This window comes from Muscardinus avellanarius, assembly GCF_963383645.1.
Source record: "Muscardinus avellanarius genome assembly, chromosome: 6".
NCBI classification, from domain to species: Eukaryota; Metazoa; Chordata; class Mammalia; order Rodentia; family Gliridae; genus Muscardinus; species Muscardinus avellanarius.
The window spans coordinates 79,124,981-79,149,939 of NC_137791.1; the positions used below are offsets into that span (position 1 = coordinate 79,124,981).

Sequence of the window (24,959 nt, forward strand, 5' to 3'; positions counted from 1 at the left end):
AGGTTAGCCCTGGCTTCTCTTTGTTACCTGAGCACATGCCAGGAAAAAGGTGGAGGAAAAAGATCCTCCCTGACCTGGTATGTGATCCAGAGAGACACTACCCAAACATTTTGCATTCAGTGAGGCAGCCTCCCATGAAATCCAGAAGCAGTGCAGCCCTGACTCCTATGCAATGGTGCACTCTTTGTTTTTGTTTTTTAAGTTTTAACAATTGTGCTTTTATTTATTTTTTATGTTTGCACAATACTCTTATTAACTCACTGAGACCTAAAGGTTCAGAGTGTAGAAGAAACCCCAGAGTCCTCCAAAAAATAAAAAAGCGACAGAATGAAAAGGAGGAACTAGTTTTATCTCAGTCTCTGTAGACAGTCTTTAAATTTATAAAGCTTTCGAATGAGTTTCTCAAGCCGGGCGTGGTGGCACAAGCTTGTAATCCCAGCATTCTCGGGAGGCTGAGACCTGAGGGTCTCAGCTAGGGCAAGGGGTGTATCTCGGAAGTCGAATAACCCTGGGTTCCATCCCCAGATCAGCAAAAAAAAAAAAAAAAAAAAAAAAAAAAAAAAAAAAACCGAGTTTCTCACTTAAAAAAAAAAAAAACCCTGATTTTTTTTTATTATTATTCTCTACTTCCTGTGTCAAATTATATCTTTAAATGTATAACTTTTAGCCGGGCATGGTTGTGCAAACGTGTGATCCCCGTGCTTGGGAGACGGAGACTGGAGGATCGCGCTGGTTCGGAGCCAGCCTCGCTGGCTTAAGAGAACCTGTTTCCAAATAAAAAATATAAAATAGGTCTGGGAGTGTAGCCCAGAGGTAGAAGGGTTTCCAGGAACCCCAGGACCACCAAAAAAAAAAAAAGTATAACTTTTAAAGAAGAAGCTGCTCACTAACCTGTTTGTAACTAAAAACTCTTGAAAATGGAAAAAAATTATTTTCATCTTTAGACAATATATAGTATGGTCTCATATTTTAAAATAATGATTAGTCTATCAAATTTGGGGCTTTATGTTACTATTATGAGTCTTCACTAAATTCTCTATAAAAATAAATATTCTAAAAAGAAGCACAAACTTTGGCTTCAAATGTCCATTTTTTTTCTAATTATCTGATGAGTCGCAATCTCCTCACATAACTGGAATATTGTGAAGTTTTGAAATACCCACTCTTTACGTGAAAGACAATGTAAGAGCATCTCCATCATTTCAGAGGATTCCCCTTGGTAGGTGAGTACTGTCTCTAGGAGATGCATGGTGTCCTGGGGGACTGTCTGCTCCCCCTACAGGCAGACAAACATCAAGGGAGCTGATATGGGGTGAAGGGCCATGCTTTTTAGACTTTATTTCAAATGCTCAAAGTGTTGAGCATATGACCTGTGTTTGCTTCTCCCAAATCCCAATTGCATTACTGCTCTAGGATATGAAACAGTAGTGCCCACAGATGTCAGATGTATCACACCACAATATAATCAATCCAATCATCATTTATTTCAAGAGTAGAAAAAAAATCTACTTATAAAATAAATTTGATCATATATTTAGGCTTCCAGAAAACTGCTACTGCAGACTTTCTGAGCAATGAACTGCATTTCCCATCCCTAAGCACTGTGCAGAAGACTAAGACGCTTTGAAGCTTTCAATAACGTGTTAGCTCAGGATATTATTTCTTACAAAAATATTTACTTTCTTTTGATATTAAATATGTTTACTCACAATATATTAGCAAATAATTTTTTCAAAAATAAAACAAAAATAAAAACACTTTTCAAATGTATTAAAAATACACAGTTGTTGACCTAAGACATGACTCAACATAAATAGTATTAATAAAATAGGAATATTAACATCAACCATGCACGCTGTGTGTCCCTGCCCAGAAGGCAAGGTGATGTTCACACTTGTGGCAGCGCTGGGTCCCCTGAGGTCACTCTCTCATACTCTTTCTTTGACTTTTTGCTCTTTTGATTTTTATACCTGGAATATTCGGAAATAAAACCATTAGCACTGTAGTTAACAGTAAGAGGAATACAAATACATAAACTCCATTACATTAGCACAGAGTGTCCAAAATGACAAAAGTGACTAGGCTCATTTGGGACAAGGTTAAAAACAAAAAAGGAAGGAGGAAGGGGCTAGTGTTTTGTTTCAAAGTGCAATAAATTTAGAAGGAAATGGTGAAACTCAGTTCTGGACTTCTCAAGGGCTGTAACATGATCGTGAATATTTGTGAAACTGCAGGATGGAAGCCGCCTTCTCTCTTTCCCCCTTCCATTCTCTTCCCTTCTCTCTCCCTTTCTCTCAATAATGCTCATTTCTATAATAACTAACTTAAAAGGCATTATCACTTGATGGACATTTTAAGCCAAACATGTGCAAAATAAATTTGATCTGATAAATGTAGCACACTTTTAACCTGCGTTACTTTGAGAAGGAGAAAAATTCACTGAACAAATTTGTACTATGTTTGTATTTGTATTTTATTTATGTATTTATTTATTTATTTATTTTGGTGGTACTGGGGTTTCTGTAAACCCTTCTACCTCTGGGCTACACTCCCAGACCTATTTTTTATATTTTTATGTGGAAACAGGGTCTCTTAAGCCAGCGTGGCTGGCTTCGAACCTGCGCGATCCTCCTGTCTCCGCCTCCCAAGTGCAGGGATTACAAGCGTGCGCCCCCAGCCCGGCGTACTTTTGTATTTTTAAAAGGAGACATTTTTTTTACCCCAATAAGTTGTATGAATATAATGCACCAATAAAAAAAATTTAAAAAAAAGGAGACATTTTCAAGACAACTATTATTAACCAGTTCACGCTGTTCCCACAATCTGATCCTAACCTCAAGAACCTGCCAGCCTATACCTCTAAGTTTTCTCAGTTACCATTTTGCAATAATATTGTACATGAAGACACAGTATGACTGTTTGAGGGGACTGATCTGAACCATTTCTAACAGTAAGGTTCTATAATTGCCTGGGAATGAGTTTCTAAAACTGTCGTAAAGTTTAAGATCTCAAGCTTCTAGGGTCATTAATTTACAAGGCTGAATTTTATAAAATAAAAATTTGACCTAATAAGTTTTAGTACCTAAGTATAAGAGCAGCATTATGACTGATGATTTACTTTCACATAGACACTATCATCATATTCGGCACTAAAAAGCCTTGTGATTAATATAGAATAAGAATTTTTGTATGTATTTTACAGAGAAAGGAACTGACATTCCCTGTTTGGCTTTCATTAGGTAACATTGATAATAAGGAACAGAAGTAATAATAGAGCAAAATTCAGATGTTCTGCAGCAAAAACACCCTTGCAAATATCATCACTGCAGATTCGATCTTACCACTCTAATAGTATGTAAACGTTTTTGTCCAGTTTATAAACCCTTATTATATAATTTTAAAAGTAGAGTATAAAAATCACTGGCTTACCATCTGCAAAAATAGTATATGGAACCGGCGACTATGATAAGAAACAAAATAATAAGAATCACAGTCAAAGCCACGTATTCTTTGCTCAAGGGTTGATGGACGGTTAAGAAGAAATGTTCACATCGGACACCAGTGTAACCCACTTCACATCTAAAGGAAAATAAGCAATAGGAAAATCAATTCTTTCTAAAAGAAATCATGATTATGAAATAACTTCACAACTAATGTCACACTATAATGTAAGAAATAGCAAAATTTGTAAATTATAATATTGAATTAAAAAATGAATTTAGGATTGAGCCAACAATTGTAAGAGGACTCAACATAGCTCTAGGCTAAATTGTGGTATTAAAATGACAGTTTGATTCAGCTGGCAAGGTGGTTGGTAACCTCTGGTCGTGTTTTATAAATATGAAATGTTTTTTGTCTCAATTGGTGGAATAAATTCATTATTTTAATTTTGAAACAGGGTCTCAATAGGTTGATGAGAACCTCACTACTCACTGTCTGGGAACCTTTGATCCAGTCTCAGCCTCCTGAGTACTGGGATTACAGGTCGGAGCCACCACACTGTGCTGGAGGTCTGATGAAAGGATTAAAATTGGAGTTGCTATCGTGGTGTGAGTGGGGGCATTTGAAATCCCCCCTCAGTGTGTACTCCTCCAATATCTGTGCAATATGAAACCTACTATTTGCCCTGTGATTTCAAAATAATAATAATAATAATAATAATAATAATAATAATAATATAATGTTCCAAAGAATCCATATAAACTATATTCCAATAGCCCATGGAAATATAGGGTAATTTCAGAATATAAAATATGAGAAAGACGTAGGCTTAAATACCATCTTTGCTATTGTGAGCTTATTACCTGCAGTAATTTTCACTCATGTCCACCAGGTAGATGCACTGTCCGTGCAAACAGTAGCCGTTCATGTCAGAGCCACACTTTGTTATTGACACCTGAGCCACACGTGGGTTGTCTTCTGTCTGAACTGCAAAAGAAATAGAAAGTGGAGTGAATTCCACTGCCTCTGTGGACTGAGGACATTAATCATCCTCTCCTGACAATAACCCCTGAACCACCTCAGCAAAACAGGTCAGATGCCAGTTAGTCCAGGAGAGTTTTACGAGAGGTCACTCTAGGAATCATACTTCCCAGACCAATAAACACATGCCTGCACCAAAAGAATTATCTCCAATGGTTTAAAAGTAACACTCGAGGATGAGGACTTAATTCTCACAAGACAACCTTCATGGAAAAGGTAAGGTACACACACAGACACACACACACACACACACACACACACACACACACACACACACACACACACCAGCACCCCCAAAATAGGTGCTATTTACTTCTTCAAATAAAAATTTTCAAAAATATATTACTACCAAAAGCAATTTCAAGCTAAAACCACTCAAGAGAACTTAATTTTATCACTGGTTTTTAAGTTAGTAAGGTTTGTTTTGGTGTGTGTTCCCAAATTATTGAAAAGAATCAATAAATCTCCCAACATCTCTTTGCTTGAGACTCGACCATGAACTAAACAATCTCTAAGTTAGAAATTCCTATTGGGCAAATACAATAATGAAAACAGGACTCTAGTTAGAAATAAGACTGCAATCTGCAAGGACATCTTATTGGAAATAATATTCAACCTACAAGTAAAATTTACCTTAGAATGCTTTAGTTACTGCAATGTGAAGGATGTTATGAAATTGTAAAAAAAAAAAAAAATATATATATATATATATATATATATATATAGTAATGCTATTTTTAAAAGTCTTGATTTAATTTTAATACCAAAAAAGGGGGAAAAAGTGGTAGAAGATAGCTAAGCAAAATTCCAGTGAGCCTGATGATGACAAGTAAGAGAAAAGATAATGTTGTAAAACATATCTATTCCCTCAAACTAGTCCTTGACCATTGCTCAAACTAGATACAGAACAGCTGTCTCTGGACAGTCTGCAGTCACTGATGCTGACTGGGCCCCACTTTTCTCCATACTCTGCCTTCACATGATGCGCAGCACATATTAATCACTCCATAAATGTCTCCTGAACACTATATGTAACTGGAAGAAAAGGACATCATTTGTTCCTCTTACAAAAAATAAAAAATACACACACAAACACACACACTTTTAAAGCTACTGTGAACAAAGTTTCCATTTTGCTGCTTTGCATGGATTCCCAGTGCGTCCTCCAATGATGGTTTTTCAACAAAATGTGGATTTCCTCGTTCCCTGTCTTGTTAAGATTAAATCTTTATATGTAAGTAGATATCTCATCTCTCTCTTACCAGTTACTTCTTTATGCCATTTTACCAAAACTCTAGCTAATCAGTAGTTAAAATTAATAGAGCAGCTATCCTCTCCCTCTTTTTTCATTGTCACACATTCACATTTAGGTCTTTATTTAAAATATGTAGTAACCCCTGACGTAGCATTGATGAAGCTGGGCTTACCTAAAGCCGTGCAGTTATTGTCAGACTCTCCTGGGATGCAGGATGGAATCACAGTTGTGCTGCGCACTGCTTGTAGAAGATGAAAACCTATTTATAGAAAAAAAGCAAATCTATATTCAATGAAGAAGGCTTGATCTGATTTCTATGCTACTGCAGTATGTATATGGTAATGTTAATTGCTTTAAGGATATAATTGATCAAGACCATAAAAGAAAACAATTCATGGAAGCAGGCACATAATTAATAATAAATAAACCCCCAGCTCTTCCCTCCAAAGAGAAAGAGGCAGTGCCTTAACATTATATTCATGGCTACAGATTTGACTCCCTCTGAACATTTTACAATAACATTTCTCAAAAACCTGATTTGGAAGCTTGTTTTTCTAGGCTTAGCAATTGGAAAATTTTTACTGTTTTACTCCATAGTGTTTTTAGAGTAATGCTCCCTTTTAGACTCCATCACAAAAGATTTCAAATCACAATCAGGCTCCATTTGTGGTATCAACTTAATTAAAAAACTCAATTTAAGATACAGTTTACTTAAGCACCTAATATATTCTTTGCATTGTATTGCATACAAAAGTATATGAAAGACTTTTATAAAACATAATCTCACATATATTCTACCCACCTTATCCGTAGGTGGTTGATTCCAGAAACAACCTCCTCCCCCAAGATACCCAAATCTACAGATGCTGAAGTCCTTATACGAAAAGTCATAACATTTACACATAATCTAGGTACGTTTTCCTCTATGCTTTAAATCATCTCTAGAGAATCTATAATACCCAAAACGAGTGCAAATGCTATGGAAATAACTATTGTATTATTTAGGGAATAAAGCCAGAAAAAAAGTTCATGCAGGTTCATTACAGACACAGACTTTTGAGAATATTTTGGAGCTTTTGGGCACAGAGGCCAGCAATATGGCTTATCTAGTATGGGATAGAGCGGGCCTGCCCAATGAAGGGCTCCAACCAAGCAAGCCTAGCCCAGCAACAGCTTGTCAGCATAGCAAAATTCTGAGCCAGCTCTTACATTATGTGTCTCCAGTGAAGAGTCAAATCCTGGAAACTTGGGATCAGAATTATTCACGTGTTTCTGCATTCTATAGAACGCAGAAGCATTTGAATGATAAGAAGAACCCTTGTTAATTAAACACATGTTTATTTGAGCGCATTTGTCCTCTTCTGTCCAAGCATCAGGTATTCACACTTCTACCCCACTTTCCCATCTGCATGTGCACTTCTGGACAATACAAAGTAATTTTGGTGGTAATAGTATTGTTAGTAACAACGGACATTTTTTTTCATGAAGGATGTTGCATTTTATTTTTTAATACATTTGTATTGGTGCACTGTAGTCTCCCACCAGAATGTTGCTCAGAGTGATAGGGTCTATACCTGCCCACCGCACTTGGCGAGGTCCCCCTGCTCCCTCTCCACGCTCTCCCCTTCCCAATGTGTTCATGATATTGGGAGGGGTATTGATAATTTAACATACGTACATAAAGTCAACGGAAGTTTTTCCTTCATTAACTCTCCCTTTCCCAGTTGACATTTCTTGAACATGCTTGTGCCAGGCATGATTCTATATATATCATATATATATATATATATATATATATATATATATATATATATATGATATATATATATATATGATTTAATTTTCTCAGTGACTTTTTGAGTAAGATACTACCATAGGCCCCAATAGATAAATAAGAAAACTGAGCATGAATAAATTAAATAACTTTTCCCAAAGAAAGATGTTGTTAAATGCAGCACATTACAGAATTTGGAGATGGGTGTGCAGAACAAATAGAGTAACTGTAATTGAGGCAGAATATTGACCTCATCGGGAGGTAACAGAGTATGGTGGGAAGGTAACTGTGTGCAAAAACTTGAGCTATGCAATTCTGGATGCGTTAATTAGCTTCTCCACATCTCCATTTTTCTTCACCTTACAGAGTTTTTGCAGAGTTGAAATGAAATATTTTTGCAATGACTAGCATGCCAGAGATTCACATAAATGTCCCTCCACTTGTAGCCTCAGGTTTTAGCATTATATGTAGTTAGTGCCCTCTACTGGCTTTTAACAAGATTATAAATCTCTCATAATTTGTTTTGGTGTTGTTTGTTTTGATACTGGGAAATAAGCCCAGGGGCACCATACCTCTGAGGTACACCCTCAGTTCCTTTCTTATTTTTTATTTTCTATTTGAAAGTGTCTCACTAAGTTGTTGAGGGTCTTGCATAATTGCTGAGACTGGCCTCGAACCGGCAATACTCCTGTCTCAGTACTAGAATTACAGGCCTGTGATAATAAGGGTTTTTTAAAGGATGTTTTATACAACATAAAGTTATATATAAAATATAAAAATTATTTTATATTTTTCTTAATTAAAGGAGGTTTGTATTTATTAAGCAAATTACACATTTTTGGTGTTAAACATTAAGGTACATAACATCCTCAAAGTTTATAGTTTCAGGTTTCAAATTTGACACTTGTGTATTCGCTCCAAACAACCTTGGTGCATATAAGTTAAATATTTTATGTAAGATTACTTATGTAGTGACCATAGAAGTCAAGAGTTAGGAATCTGACATCCAGATTCATACTCTTTCAAGCATTTGAACGACTGCTTTCTTACCAGCTTTAGAACTATCTCCTCCCCACTCCATGTTTCTCCTACGATATAAAGGCTGCTTCGATTGCTCTTATCTTACTCAAATGACCAAGAAAATGGCTAAGGTTTGGAGTGTGCTGTCAGTTAAACAGAGATGAAAACTACTTCCCACCTAGTGTTTTGTTAATTTTGTTCTACTTCTCACTATAATTTTGCCACACATTTTGCTGAAGAATTAAGCCCTTTAACTTAGTGTTTTCAATATAAGCGGAACTTCTAGTTGGACATGTTTTCATCCTTGGTCCTTCTGTTCCTTAAGGCTTCTTCAGCTGAGGAATGCATCAGGGGAGACATGGCCCATCTCTCTCTAGGAAAAAGTCAGCCAGGACAAAGTGCACCTGGAAGTGGAAGCTCCTTTATTGTTTGCAGAAACCAAGAGTAGCCTTTCCTGCCTGGAACTGCTTATAGCCACAACCTGCAACTTTTATAGAAAGCAACTAAATGCTTTGAGATGTTCTTTCTTGGGCCTTTTTTTGTTTTGTTTTGTTTTTGTTTTGTTTTTTAGTAGCTGTTGGCTTTTCCACTGCTAAGATCATTGTTCCCAGTTGTTCAGGCCACAGATAAAATATTTGTCTTTGCTGATTAAAGACTGTTTAGCCCTGGGTGTGCCTCCATGAAAACTGGGCTTCCTTGACCTGCGACGCTCCCTTGGACACAGTCCATTGCTCAGGACAGTTTCTGTGAGACTTGATGAGTTAATACAACAGAAGGATATTTTACAAATAAAATTGTAAGTAATTTTAAATCCTCCTCTCAAATTAAAAAATGTTACTGCAGCTTCATCATAGAAGTACGTAGCCAACCAAACAGCAAAATTGGTTCTAAATTGTCCAAATGCACAGCTGTACTACTTTAAAACAGTGCTTCTCACTGTTTCCATCCACTATGTCTTCCCCAAGCCCTTACAAACTGAGGTAGAGGGGTGAGTGGGGGTGATCAGGAGATTGAAAAATCTACCCAGAGTTGGGCATTGTGGTGCATGCCTATAATCCCAGTACCTGGGAGGCTGAGATAGGAGTATTGCAGGTTCTAGGGCAGCCTCAGCAACTTAGGGAAACCCTGTTTCAAAATGAAAACTAAAATAGAGAGGGCTGAGGGTATAGTTCAGAGGTAGGTGCTCCTAGGTTTAATCCATTACTAAGATAAAAGAATATACCTACAGAGGATTATGACATCCCTCATCTTGTTACCAAGGAAAACCAGTATTGATTGTTTTACAGTCATACAGGGAAGGAATAAGTGCTAACTCACATCTATATATCTCCTTAATTGGAGTGTTCTTTGCACACAACAACCTTTCTATGATCTGTGATTCAAATTTTGGGGGAAGGACTGGGGATTATACCCAGGCTGTTCTAATGCCAAACTGCACAACCAACCTCATTTTATTTTTATTTTGAAGCAGGGTCTTGCTAAGTTGCTGAAGGGCTCCTCTAAGTTGCAGAGACTAGCCTTGAACCTGCAATTCTCCTGTCTTGGCTTCCCAAGTATTGAGATGATAGGTGTGGGCCATCATGCCCAGCTTCTATAATTCAATTATATAAAATAAATTATATAAAAATATACACATATATTTTTTAGGTTTTGATCACTTATAATAGCTCCCTGCTGAAAAAAATAATTCTATTAATATTAAGAATTTTGGATAGAGTCCGTGTCAAAACCCAGATCTGGGGACAAGTTTTAAGCAGTCAACTAAATTTTAGAGAAACTCTGTGCAAGGTATTATTGAAGGATAATCTATAAACTCCAATGGATACTTAGAGTTTCTGCTTCCATTCCAATACAAATATCAAATTCTCTTCAGACACCATTATTTCTGTTGCATTTCCAATGGGTTTTAGGAATGTGAAGCTCAGCTATGCATCTCTCTAACTTCTCCTTTCGGAGGTGGTGTTTGCAGTGAAATCTCAAGGGTGCCAGCAGGAAGTGGAGCCACTGACTCACAGGACACAAATCGCCTCTTCCCTGTGAGTCAGGGCCGGGCCTACACCCTTGCACAATATCGAGGACCGTGCATGGTGCGTGGGAGAGGCTGAGTACCATCACCGGAATGGGGATAGCAAGCACTAAATGTCGTGGGCCCTGGAGCGCTAAGAAGTGGTTGCCCAATTGTCAGTCTGAATGCCAGACAGAGAATGTCCTCATCTCACTGGGTGTCTTTTACCTTGCTTCCTAATGGTCTCACTGAGAGACTCATCTAGAAAGAGGCCTATACAGAAGATGCTGGAATATGGTGCCTGGGTGATCAACCCAAGACAGGAAAGTCAATTCCAAATCTCAGAAATAATAATAATAATAATAATAATAATAATAATAATAACTCTGGAATGCAATTGAGCAAATACAAATGACCAAAAATAACATGATGATATAGTATGAAACATATACACCTTATTTCCCCCAATTAAATCTTTTAGAATATTTAGACCAGAACGGCAAGCTCATGATGAATCATGGTATTTGCCCAGCCCAAACAGGTAGCAAAATCCGCTTTGTTCACACTTTTGCTGTGGTCACATGCCAGCCTGCTCACAGACTGTTAGTTTTCTACCTTCTTCCACACAGTCTATAATTTTAGGATTTGTCTGTAACATAGGCTTGTTAGCTCTTGTGTACTTTTAAGGAATGACCATGCCTTTGCCATTTGGGGATGTCTTTTTGTTTTAAATTAAATTTTACTCTAATATTAGATAAGGTCTTGCTTCCCTTTGATCAAGATTACTGTAAACTTCATCAAACCAGATGCTGAAAATACCCACTGTTAGTACTTTCTAGTAACAGCCTAATTTTCAAAGAATTTTTGTCTTAATGTACAAAAAACTAAACATTAGCTAAACTTTAAATTAATATAGATAAGTATATAGAAAACTACCCTTGAGGCCAGGCATGGTGGCACACACTTGTAATCCCCACGCTTGGTAGGCAGAGACAGGAGGATGGTGCAGGCTCAAAGCCAGCCTCTCTGGCTTAAGAGACCCTGTTTCCAAATTTTAAAAATATAAAAAATAGGTCTGGGAGTATATCCCGGAGGCAGAAGGGTTTCCAGGAACCCCAGTACCACAAAACAAAACAAAACAAAACAAAACAAAACAACAAAAAAACCCTACCCTCGATTTCTGCTAGCAATCATTGCATTCTTTTATTGTTACCCTTATAATTAATTTTCTTTAAAAGCTAAATATAAAATCTAACTATTAGTATTTGAAATAAAACAACATGAAACCAGACATTTATATAATATCAGGTTATAGTATTTCCTTTAATTATGAGCTTCAAAAAAAAATAACCATAGGAATTTTGTTGACAAATGCCAAGAAAAGATTTAACCTACCGTGTTTTAAAATTTATACACAGTGAGTTATATTCTATAATTTTATAGTTATTTTCAAATTAACTTCAAAGTGCTTATATAATTTAGTTATTATATGAAATAGTACTTAATGCTATTCAAATAGAATATTAGGAAGTCAAAGGCAAAAGAAAGTCATCTGCTTTACCCTAAACATGGGTATAAAAATGTATGTCTCATTCATAATAGGAATGTTTCCATAAAGCAGGAAGAGGAATATTGTCTTTCTGGTAAAGGGTATAATTTGTATTAATATGAGTATTCTGAAATTTTGTGACTAAGAGTCTGAAAGATGAGGCAGGAACCTCCTACAATCCAACAGTTTATTTTAGAGTATTGTTTCCATTCCATTTGAAATGGCTTCCTCTCAAGATAACCTGACATGGAAGGGCAATTTGTTTTTATAACCTTCATTTCCTTCTATCTTGTTTCTCATTTCTACGTCTACAGGTCCAATCTAGAAATTTAAATTACTATTGTGTTATCATTCCGAAGGAAACTCTCATAAGGGAATAAAAATTGGGATTATGAATGTTTTTCATCTGATTTTTTCTCCAGGTCAAAGGGTGGCCTGAATATTAGAATATTTAGTGGCATATTTTAGAAGCACGTTGGCCATTTTTCTATCTATGTAGATGTCTATGCCAAACATGGATTTTCAAAAGGAATAAAGTTTTAATTAATGAGCACATATGCTTGTAAATGCACACACACACACACACACACACACACACACACACAGATGAGAAAGTATATAAAATATTTTTAAAATCTTGAAAGTACTTATTTTTGATAAAGAGAACCTACACAATACAAGTCCTATATATAAAGGTGCTAAGAAATTTCTCTTTGTGGAAATACAGATTATAAAAATATAGGTTTGGTTAGCACTGGAGACTGTGTCTTCGGTGAGAGGAACATGGGCACCCATAGTGTGAGAACAGGTTGACAAGAGATTAGCTACAGAGAAGAGAAAAAGAGCCTATCCTTCTTGTTAATTAGCTACATATGTCAAAATGTATTTATTAAAAAATATTCATTGAGCAGTTTTCATAGGCAAAGATACAGAATAAGATGCTATAAGGAAAACTGGTGCAAATGGCATGCTTCTTGTTCTCGATAGACTTCCTAGGGCTAGACACCTAGGGCAAGGGTGAAGAAAGGAGAAAAATTCATAGATGATACCACCTGCCTGGCCCAAAATAATAAGGAGGATGAGTAGAAAACAGAGGCAGGATCACAGCTTTATGGTGGTATTTGCCCATGAAGGAGGACTTTAATGAGTAAATGAATTTGAGTGTGATGTTCATATATTGACTATTTAAATTTATAATGTAGTTGAAAATACAGACCTAGAATAAAGGAATTAAGAATGGAGTATGTGAAACCTATTTAAAAATCCTATGAGGAGATATTCTCTTAAGTCGAGAGCCATTCACATGTTCCAAGGGAAAGAGTTTGGAATGAAAAATAACAGAACTTTGAGAAATGGGTGGTAGACAGTGGACAGAAATGGTCAAGGAAAGAGAAAGAGATATTGAAAAAAAGGAAGTTCAGTGTGGTGAGAGCCAACAGAGTAGAGCTGTACAAGGAAGCTTGGGAGAGTCAGCAATGAAATGACTGAGGAAAGTATTAATGACTCCATCATAAAGACAGTAGAATTAGTTTTAATTTAGTATTATATTAGTTTTATATCCAGCTTACCATTAATATTAACTTTGTCTCAGTAATTCAAATACTAATTATTCAAACTGAGAATTATGAGTGGCACTGAGTTATAGCAATAAAAATATCAATTAGGTTCTCCACCAGGAGCAATTTTGCCAACCAGGGTTATTTAGCAATGTCTGAGAGTGGTTGTGGTTGTCACAGCTACTGACATCTAGTGGGTAGAGTTGTGGCAGGGGGCTGCTGAACACCCTGCAAAGCACAGCACAGACCACTACTAAGAAACAGCCAGTCCACTTCAGCAGAGTCGAAGATGAAGAGCCCTCACTAGACTCCTGAGTAAAGAAATCCAGCTCTAGCTTGGATACTTATTTTATTCTCTTTAATCTGACTTTCCTTATCTCTGAAAACAGAGACCAAAAAGTGAGGTGGGGTGGAGGGGGAGATGGAATTTAGATTAGATTATGCAAAGGTTCCTTTTATTCTCTCCTCTCTTTCTCTTACACACACACACACACACACACACACACACCCACCCCACACACACACCACACACACACACACACACACACATACACTACAGGTAAAATTGAATTTTGGAGCCAGCGTGGTGGTGGCGCATGCTTGTAATCCCAGCATTTGGGAGGCTGAGACCAAAGAATGGCGGTTTGCGGACAGCCTCAGCTACTTAGTGAGCCCTCCACAACTTAGTAAGACCCTGTTTCAAAATAAAGAATAAACAAAATAGTGCATGGGGTGTATGTAGCTTGGAGGTCAAATGCCCTGGGTTCCATCACCAGACTCGCAAAAAAAAAAAAAAAAATTTTTTTTTGAATTTTGGTAGGTATACTATCAGTGAAAACAAACTATAAAAAGAGATAGATATGTGGAGAAAAAATTATTATACTTAATTAGAAACAACAGAATTGAGCTTTCAAAAGCTATTGCTTAATCTTGAAATATTTTTCTTCTCAAGTGCCCTTAGAAAGAACAGCTGGTTGAATCAAAACATAGTAGTGAGAACTGAATGAAGTCTCAAACTAATCATCCATCTAACAAACACACACTGATGTTTGATGTAACCTGTTATTTTCCTGATGTTCTACTAAGCATGTTTAGCTACATACTCACAGTGTGGTGTGAGAAGGCGAGATCAGAGGAATGGGTGAAGGGCAAAGGCAAGAATCCCTAAAGAAGGGGCACTTTCCTTCAGTCTTAAAGGAAGACAAGAACTTCATGAAAGTTCAAGAGTGAATCTGGGATGTCCACAGTAGGGGGTACAGCTTTACATGGAAAAAGAAGCCTTACATGCTGTATAAGGCATACTTGACTCCTCTCTCCCTAAGTCTATGTCTTCATTTGTAAAAATGGGAATAATACTCTTCCTGGCTAAACGGGATTATTGTAAGAATTAAATGAGGCTTTCTGTAAGAAAGCTCTTTGGAGTTGAGGGTACTGATGGTGATGGTGATGATGATAGCTCTAACTTAAAAATGCTTTTTATTATTTTCTAGTATCATCCGATCCTTTAAATCCATACACAATTATCTGGCAAGGTAGATATCATGATTTCCATTTTAAAGATGAGAAAACTGATGCTCGGAGAAAAATAAATCTTTGCAAAAGTATGAAATAAAAGAACTGGGATATGAAATATGTGTTTGATATACTATGTCTATTAATTCAAAACTATGATGTTTTTTATATACAGATGTGTGTATATATCAAATATTTTTGTGCTTCAAATACAAAATTGGAGGATTTTGCCCCCAAAAGATTAAGGGCTGACATTTTTTTCTAGACAAGTATCAAATTATTGTGAGTAATTTAAATAGTCTCCAAGTTAATTAAATCATTAATTTAGCCTAGAATGCCACTGAACCTTTACCTGCCCTGTAACTAGACACCCAGTCTTACATAAACTACATTGCCAGAGGATACTGAGTCTGCTGGATTGCTTCATTTTCTCAAAGGTCCCAGAACTGCCATACCAGAGCAAAGATGTCAGGCTGCTCCTCCCTAAGGATCTCCTCTATTGCAGCTCTGGGGAACCTTCCCATTGTCTTCCAAGGAATGTTCCCAGCACAGTCAAGGCCATGTTAATACACAATTTGCATAGGCCTATATTCAGTGTGACAGTGGAGGAGAAGGAAACCACACCTTCATTCACAGTCTTTTTGAAGAGAAGTTTCTACTGGACATTTGCATGTCTTGTCAAGAAATGGGAGAGTCTTTCTGGACAGAAAACATTCTGCTTCATTTTCTCCAAAGTGACTCTGTGGATATTGATTTTTTTTTTAAACTGGGAAAATATATCTACTTTCACAAAGCAAATAGGAATGGGCTGTAGATTCCAATTGGATCTCTTACTGATGCGACATTCAATTCACAAATAAATAAAAAAGGAGACAAGGAATAAGAAAAACATAGATAACCTCCTTGGTTGCTTTACTTAATCCATAAAGTTGTAAGTTTTCAATTCTGAGAATATTTCAACAAAATTGACCCAGGTGCATTAAAATAGGTTGGAATCATAATCTAGATCTTATATAGCATATCATATATATTATTATATATTATTGTATCTTATATATTATCATATATTATATATTATATACTAGTATTATTTTATATATTTTATATATTATGTTCTTAAATATGTAACAATATATTATTATCTTATATATTATTACAAACTAGTATAATTGTAATATCATATACTATAATTATATTATCACCATAATATAATTCTTTTATATATTATATACTATATTTAAGTTTTTACAGGTGCTCCACAGCTGGTACGGTGGGACAAAATGGGTTTACATTCATCTTGGAAAATATGGAAATAAATGCCCTACCCAATTGACTTTAACAGCTGCTTTATAATAAAAACTAGCAGTACCAAATGATAGTTCAACATTTTTAGCACAGATTGAAAGAGGAGGCACATGTTTTCTGGACCTGATTTTGCATAGTCAGGAAGCCCATTTCAGCCCACAGGCTGAGGTGTCACTCAGAATACCCCTGGGTTCAATCCCCAGGACCATATATACACACACACAAAAGAATGTTTGCTCTGCCTAATTTTCTCTCATGTGTGTGAGGAAGTGGGTCAGACCGAATTGTCAAACAGATGTCATTCAAGCACATGTTCAAAAACATGTTTGAATATGAATGAAATTATATGTTGAATTTTAGATCAAGACCTCTGAAATATAATGGCATAATTAAAGATAAATATCTTCTTTCTTTGCAAGAATCACAAAATTAAAAAGGATTCTGCTAGAAAACTATAGGCAATTAAGAAAAATGTTATCAGCTGGGCATGGTGGATCACACTTGTAATCTCAGTACTTGGGAGGCTGAGACAGGAGGATCGCACAGGTTCAAAGCCAGCCTCAGCTACCTGGTGAGGCTCTCAGCAACTTAGTGAGACCTGTTTCCAAATAAAATATAAAATAGGTCTGGGAATATAGCCCGGAGGTAGAAAGCCCCTGGGTTCCATCCTCAGTACCACTAAAAAGGAAAAGAAAAATGTTATCCACCTTGGGATATCTCAGTCTCTTTACTTAAACCAGGCATGGACTCTTTCTGTTTAGCATTCCTTTCTATGGGACCTTAAACTCAGTTTCCTGAGCTATAAAACAATATCAATATCAAATATTTATAAAATTTTATAAACTTTTTAACTTTTTCCCATAATCATAGTACATATAAATTTCACAAAAAGAACAGACATTATGGTAGATCTATAATCCCAGTACTTGGGAGATTGGGTGAAGATCACAGGTTTGAGACAATTCTCAGAAACTTAACTAGATTCTCTAAAATCTAGTGAGACTATTTCAAAATGAAAAAATAAAAAGGGCTGGTGGTGTAGCACAAAGATAGAATGTCCCCAATGCCAAAATAAAATCTACATATTTCACAAAAAGTAATAATAAAATGTATGCTGTTATCTAAACTAAACGTTGCTTTCTTTTGAGGAGAAGAGTTTAGGGGAAATATTTCTAGGTAATCTTTTGTTTAGTCGGGGAAAGGCAATTTCAGAAATGACAGGTGGCCTGGCCTTTCTTTCATATCCTTTGGAATAAAACTGCAGGACTGCGTTCCTGAATGGAGTCTAGAGATTTGATGTAGAACTTCAAACAGGAACTTTCCTAGTGGCAGAGAAATATCCAAACAAACTGGGAAAACAGAAACTGACCCAGCTCATTTGGAAATGGGCTTGGCAGCTGATGAAATAGTTGAACTATAATTAAGTAATGCAATAAAGGAGTTAAGCACTTTCATGACAACAAAAACACACACACACAACACACACACGATAGGTGGGTAGTCCCCAGGTTATTCATAGGCGCTTGCTCTCCCAAATTAGAATATTCAATGAGATGCCCAGAACAGACACTCGCATTGTGCAGGTGGATCTTATAGGCGGTGGGAAAGATCACTATGTCATTCTGACCTTTAGGTTAATTTCTGACTCTAGGAAGAGTGTCACTTTTCTTTCTTTTTTAAATTTTTATTAGATTTTCACCTTCTAAATTTATTCTTCTCAAGGCAAAGACAGAAAAAACACATTATTTATTGTGAATCTTTTGGTAAGTCATTCTTAACTCAGCTTGGGCAGAAACCACAGGTCTGGTTTCCACTTAAGTTCCTGGACTTAGATGTGTGTGTCCCAAGTATGCATAGTATGCATTTCATTAGGTCTCCCAACCTGGAGATAAGACCTGTCCAAATAATAATTTAACTGTCAAATTCTGCAAAGGTAGGGTTTGTTAGGGGAATTCACCACATTGTAATTTCAGGAAGAATGTGAGACTGGTAACTTTTGTTTCCGTATTAAAATATTCATATACACCTCTTCTTAAAGTGTTAAGAATTAGGTAACATGATTTTTTTAAACCAGAAAGGCAACATACAGATTTTTTTTCTTTCCTTGCCCACAAGAATGAAACATCTCAAATAGGAAGACTATCATTTTAAATACTCTCAGCAATTACAGGAGCAATATAAAGATTTTTTTTTCTTTCTCACCCACAAGTAATAAATCATCTCAAAGACAAAGACTAGCATTAAAATGCCCTCTGTGATCACAAGCTACTGGATGCAATTAACCTTAGGCACAAAGCTCCTGACTGGACTCTGGAGGGAGCCCTGCTGGGGAAACCCGACCAGAAGCAGGTGCAGGGACGGAGGGCTGTGGGCAGCTCCAGGACCTGCTCTGATCCCTTCTGCCCCAGGTCCCCTGGACAGCGTTCTCATTCTGTCGTGGCCTGAGCCGAGCTGGCACTGACATGCACCCGCAGCACCAGAGGCCCCAGCAAGCTAAGCCGGGTTAGATTTTAGAAAACCCGGTGCAAAAGTGAGGGAGGAAAAAAATTTTTTTTTTCCTTCCTCTTGGGTGCATCTTCTACTAAAAAAGAACAAAACATGAAATACTAAAAAACAGTTCTTTTCAAACTTTTAGGTTTCTGGCAAATTTTCAAAAGAAAAAGCAATACTTCGTCGAATAAAAAATATAAGTTAATAAAATATATATGTTAAGCATATATGATAATAATTAATGAAAGGCATTTTTAACCTCGATTCCCCCACCTCCAACCTGCCGGAGAAAAGACAAAAAGTCAAGTAAAAAATAAAAGGCATCCATTGAACGGGGTCCACTGTAACCCTGTGGACAGCTCGGTGCTCCTCGGGTGAGGACGTCTCCTCTGGGGGCGGCCGGGGGTGGGAGGAGGCTTACCCAGGCAGAGCAGCAGCGCCTGGACCAGGCCGGCGGGGCGCATCTCCATCCTCCTGCGGCGGAGCCTCGGCTGGCTGGAACGTGCGCTGGGGATGCGGGCGGCTGTGGCGAGCGCGGAGGAGACCCTGGAGGGGCGGCGCGTCCCCTACACCCGGTCTGTCAGGCAAGTGAGCTCCACTGCCCCGCGCCGCGCCGCGACCTTTTTAATAAGTGAAGGGAGGTGCTTAGGGACAGGAAGACTTACTAGCGGGCGAGGTACAAAGAGCCCAGAGTTTCATAATCTCAGCGCCCAGGGGAGGAGTAGTGACCCGCGGATTGTGGGGATGTCACCCTCCCTCCCTCCCTCCCTCCCTGCAGCACCCAAAGAGTTGAAGAAAAAAAATGTCCATCTGGTTAGCCAGGGACTACTCCCCAAACTTTTCCATCCTTGCCCTGGGACTCATTCGGGAGGAGGTGGGGAGCGGACCAGATGGGTTGGTTTGCCTCCTGGGGTCACTTGCGGGGTAGTGGGTGGCTTTAGTTGCTGTGGTGACAGACATAATTTGAATTAAAGTCAGTCTACCAGCCAGGGCTGGTGTTTCCAGTACATGCTTTTGGAGGTGTGTGTGTGTGTGTGTGTGTGTGTGTGTGTGTGTGTGTGTGTGTTACTAACTACAGCCGAGATAACTCCGTGTGTATGAACACACTTAAGTTCCTCAGTAGCTTAAGCACTCTCTTCTCAGAGCTGACCTGCCTGAGCCACCCCGGGAAACACCTCTCACATCTCCATCTCAAAGCCCTTCTCAGCCCTCTGGGTCCCACTTGATTCCCAGCATTTATCATCTCAAAGTCGAGTGATTATGAAGAAAAGCTTCAACTGATTTGTTTTTAAGTCTGATATTTTCAGGTTGACATTTCCAAGCAGTACTTTAAGCCTGTTGCTCTCCTGCACAAAACCTCTGCGACTTTCCATTGCCCCCGCCCCCGCCCTTTCTGTGGCACTGGGGACTGAACTCAGGGGCATGTTACCTCAATTTACTTATTTGTTTATGTATGTATGTATGTGTGTGTATGTATGTATGTATGTATGTATGTATGTATTTGTTGTGGTATTGTTGATGAAACCCAGGGTGTTCTTTCTTTGAGTTACACCCCCAGCCCTATTTTAGTTTTTATTTTATATAAGTTGTGGTGGGGGGCTCACTAAGTTGCTGAGGCTAGCCTTGAACCTGCAACCCTTCAGTTTCAGCCTCCCAAGTACTGGGATTACAGGTGTGTGCCACCATGCCCGGCTCCTTGTTTGTTTGTTTGTTTGTTTATGTTTCTGGAAGCCCTTCTACCTCCCGGCTACACTCCCAGACCTATTTTATATTTTGAAACAGGTTAGATTTTAGAAAACCCGGTGTCTCTTAAGCCAGCGCAGCTGGCTTCGAACCAGCGCGACCCTCCTGTCTCTGCCACCCAAACGCAGGGATTGCAAGCGATTGAAAGAGTTTTGTTAGGTTGCTGAATGTCTCGCTAAGTTACTGAGGCTGGTTTTGAACCCGAGATCCTCCGTCTCAGCCTCCCAAGTACTAGGATTAGAGGCCTGTGATACCATGCCTGGCTCTCATTGCCTATTGGACAAGGTCTACCACAACTGAGAATCAAAGCAGTTCTTCAACCCCAGCTCACTAGTTTGCCAAATTGCCTCACTGAGGCCAGGCTGGAAAACTCACTTTGCTTATTCCCACTTCCCTGCCTTTGCTGATGGAGTTGCGCTTTGGGGGAGTGGCTATTCTTTATGGGGACTCCTCAAGTCTACTCTAATTTACATGGTCCACTTCAAATGCGTGAATTTCTTAAGCCTACACGAATCTCTTTTTTCACTCTGATCTATAGCTTCTATTGTTTGATTTCTCTCTAAATTCACAGAATTCTAGATCTGATCCTGTGCTTCTGGTGAAAACTACTTATTATAGTTTAATTTTTATTGTTTGTTAGGTCCTGTGTTCTGATCTGCCCATACACATAAATTGCTTGCCTTTTATTGTATTCCCCTGATGGGCCTAAGAATAATTATTCAGTTTAGCAGTGAACAAACATATTTTGATAGAAAATAGAAACGGACAAGGTTCACATGTCTTCTCTCCTATGTGGAAGCTAGAGAGAAAATAGTAAACAAAAGAAACTTCAAATGAGTGAGGGAAGAGAGCAGTAGGATAGGAGAGCAGGATTGGGGGAGGGAGTGGGGATGGAATTCATGAAGCTTGAGAAAGGAGATGGATCAAATAATGTTATGTCCATATACGAAGGTATCGCTATACAGCTCACCAGCATTTATGCAGAGGGAGGAATAGGGTGGGATCTGCAGGAAATCACACCAAGTGCTGTGGTCATGTATGTTTTTATCACTTTGAACCTCATCATGATGTGTAATTAATTATAATATCCAATGAAAGTATAAAGAATAGAATCCAGTGGATGTTGTTAACACTTTACCTTTCAGTTTCTAATTTGAATTGTCGTATGTTTTTCATGCTTTTCATTGCTATTAGACCCCTCCCCCCTCTTTCTCTCTCATATTCCAAGGTCTTTTAATGTCCAGAAAAATTTCTTATTGGAAACAAATACTTCATCTGCCTTTCAGTGGTTAAGATTTAGACTATTTTTGATTTTTTGAACAAGTTATTTAATCTCTCTCAGTTTGTTCATATGTAAACTAGGGATGATAATAGTATCTAACTAATAGGACGATGATGGAAGGGCTTAGCACAGTGGCTAGCAAAGGGTTAGTGCTCCTTTAGAGTACCTATTACTATATATAAACATTGATGCTTAGGATGGAGTCTTTTGTAGGTGATCAATACTTAAGAATTGAATTAATCAATGAGCCTGGTGTGGTGGCACACACCTATAATCCCAGTACTTGGAAAGCTGAGACAAGAAAATTGCAAGTTCAAGACCAGTCTCAGTAATTTAGTGAGATCCTGTTTCAAGATAAAAAATAAAATAAAATAAGAATGGGGCTGTTACTTAGAGGTAGTGTGCCTTTGTGTTCAATTTCCAGTATCAAAAAATTAAAAATAAACAAATGAACAGCAAAGTGAACTGTATTCCTAAGTCTAGCTTCTAACAAGGCAGTAAGCAACTTCTTAATTCTTCTTCTTTCTTTCTTTCTTTCTTTCTTTCTTTCTTTCTTTCTTTCTTTCTTTTTTTTTTCTTTTGTAGTGCTGGGGATGGAACCCAGGAGCATCCTACCTCCAAGCTACAGCTACAGCCATATTCTTTATTACTTACTTTAAAATAGAGTCACACCGAATTGCAAAGGGCCTCACTAAGTAGTAGCTGAGGCTGTCCTTGAACCACAATCTTCTTGTCTCAGTCTCCCAAATGTTTGGATTACAAGCGTGGGCCACCATACCTGGCTCTTAATTACTCTTTTGAAATTAAAAACAAATGGAGCCAAGAAAAACAATATTGGCAAAGGATTGTAATTTTTGGACCATCCATAGAGATCATAAATTTGATAAATTAGGATTAGGAAAAAGGATTGAAATTTACAAAATGGTTTTTGTCCTACATATTGGACGGAGAAGGAGGAAAATAGCACTAGTGTCAGAATAGAGAAAAATGGAGTGTCAGCTGGGATCATGTCCTAATTCTGCACAGCGACACCTTCAGGTCTTTTTTGGAGAGACAGGAAGGAGAGTGCGTTAGTCCTTATTAATGCCTTCTGTCATCACTGTTGTCCTTATGGTCAAAGGAAGGACTGGGTGAGACTGTGATGGGGAATGGGGTCAGGCTGACAGCAGTTGGCATCAGTCAACCCTGTGGCGTTGATATGAGGGGAGGAATTTTTTCACTTTGTAGCTGATCACTTCAAGCATGAGATACCATCATGAAAAATTCCTTGTGCTTGTCTCAAAATTTTCCACAGCAACGGGCTCTCCTACACGCTGATTTTCATGGTGTGAGCAAACCCTTTATTGGTCCTATGTTTACTCAATTTTCTAGCCATTAGTTTTTAAGAATGACTCCACCATGACACATCAGAGAAGATTTTGCCACTGCCTCCGCAAAATAGTATTCTCTTTTTTTCTTATAATTGGAAACAATTTTCTTTAATAGTTCATTTAAATAATATACATAGTATGAAGTACAATCATATTTCCTCTTAACGACACAAAACATAGTTGAAGATAAAGCAGTTCTGGAAGAAAATAATCAAAACATATAGAATTTTCCAACTAAGAAATGACTTTTAGACATCAGCCTAACCAGCAGTTACCTATATGAGAGGTATTATGTTAATCCCTCTGAAAAATTAGTAATACTAATACATAATACTACATACATAATATGTACATACATACTATTAGTACATACATAATACTAATACATAATACTACAGACTAAATATACATACATACTACTATTTTTAAAAATTTATTGGATCTTTATTATGATTACTAAAATGTATTTATTTTATTTTATTGCAGATCTGGAGATGGAAGCCAGAGGCATTTGACCTCTGAGCTATACCCCCTGCCCTGTTTTTTATTCTTTATTTTGAAACAGGGTCTCACTGAGTTGTAAAGGGCCTCACGAAATAGTTGAGGCTGTCCGCGAACCGTGATTCTCTGGTCTCAGCCTCCCAAATGCTGGGATTACAAGTGTGCGTCACCACCATGCCTGGCTCTGTATTCATTTTAAATTGGTATTGAATTATATTGGCTTTGTGGCATACGGTTTTTAATTTATAATATATCAAACACAGAAGCGCTAGTGGGATGAGGCTACGAAAATAACCTTTTTGCATTAAAAGTGATTTTCTTAGGAGAAAAGTCAGGAAATCCTAGGTCGGAAGCACACATGTAGAGGCCCTGTACTAACTCCACTGAAGACTATAGCCAGATCCAGGCCTGCCCCCATCCAAAGACCAGCAATTAGCATCAAACAAGCACTTATCTTGCTTGTTTCCTCAAATTAGTGTTTCTTCCAACTGCAACTGGCACTCTTTTATTACGAACCCACTGCTTTTTTAAACTGAAAACTGAGTATTAGTTGTATAGTTAGCAGCATAATTCTACTTTAGAAAATTCATTTTTATGTAACACAGTGTTTTAAGTCATTTATTAAGTCTTTAATAAGATTTGCTGAGATAAAATAGTATTGGGTATTTTTTTTTTTAAATCAAGGCATTGAAGACCAGGGGTATAGCTCAGTGGTAGAACAAGTACTTATGCTGGAGGCCCTGGGCTCAATCCTTAGCACCCCGCTCCCCAAATTCACCATTAGAAATAGGAAAATGTTCAACACAGGCTGTTAAATTTAATATTCAAAATATGAGACCTTGAACATAATTTTTCTATCAAATGTTACCTTTTAAAAAAAATGAATTTAAGTTTAGCCATATGTTAACCATATGGGACCTTTCCAGCAGGAAGTTCCATTTGAATGAAGAATGTATGTCTTATATGACAATTATTAAATATATGGTAAATAAAATAAATAATGCTATAAAAGAAAAACAAAGCATAAATTTCTAAGCAAAATCTGTGCACCTTATTTCCTTATAATCCTTTGGGACAGTGACTTTTGTACTTCTACCCCAAATCAGCAAATTACA

The 24,959-nt window shown here is 37.5% G+C and overlaps 1 protein-coding gene across 1 annotated transcript; it reads right to left on the bottom strand.

Annotated features, from left to right (window-relative positions):
• Window positions 1–1,888: 1,888 nt before the first annotated feature.
• On the bottom strand, window positions 1,889–19,418 carry EREG (epiregulin; the record flags this gene model as incomplete). The annotated part of the gene is made up of 5 exons (XM_080697340.1): window positions 1,889–1,970; window positions 3,430–3,579; window positions 4,305–4,428; window positions 5,910–5,996; window positions 19,370–19,418. The coding sequence occupies 5 exons, from the start codon at window positions 19,416–19,418 to the stop codon at window positions 1,889–1,891; spliced, it is 492 nt and encodes a 163-aa protein (XP_080553466.1).
• Between the last annotated feature and the right edge of the window lie 5,541 nt (window positions 19,419–24,959).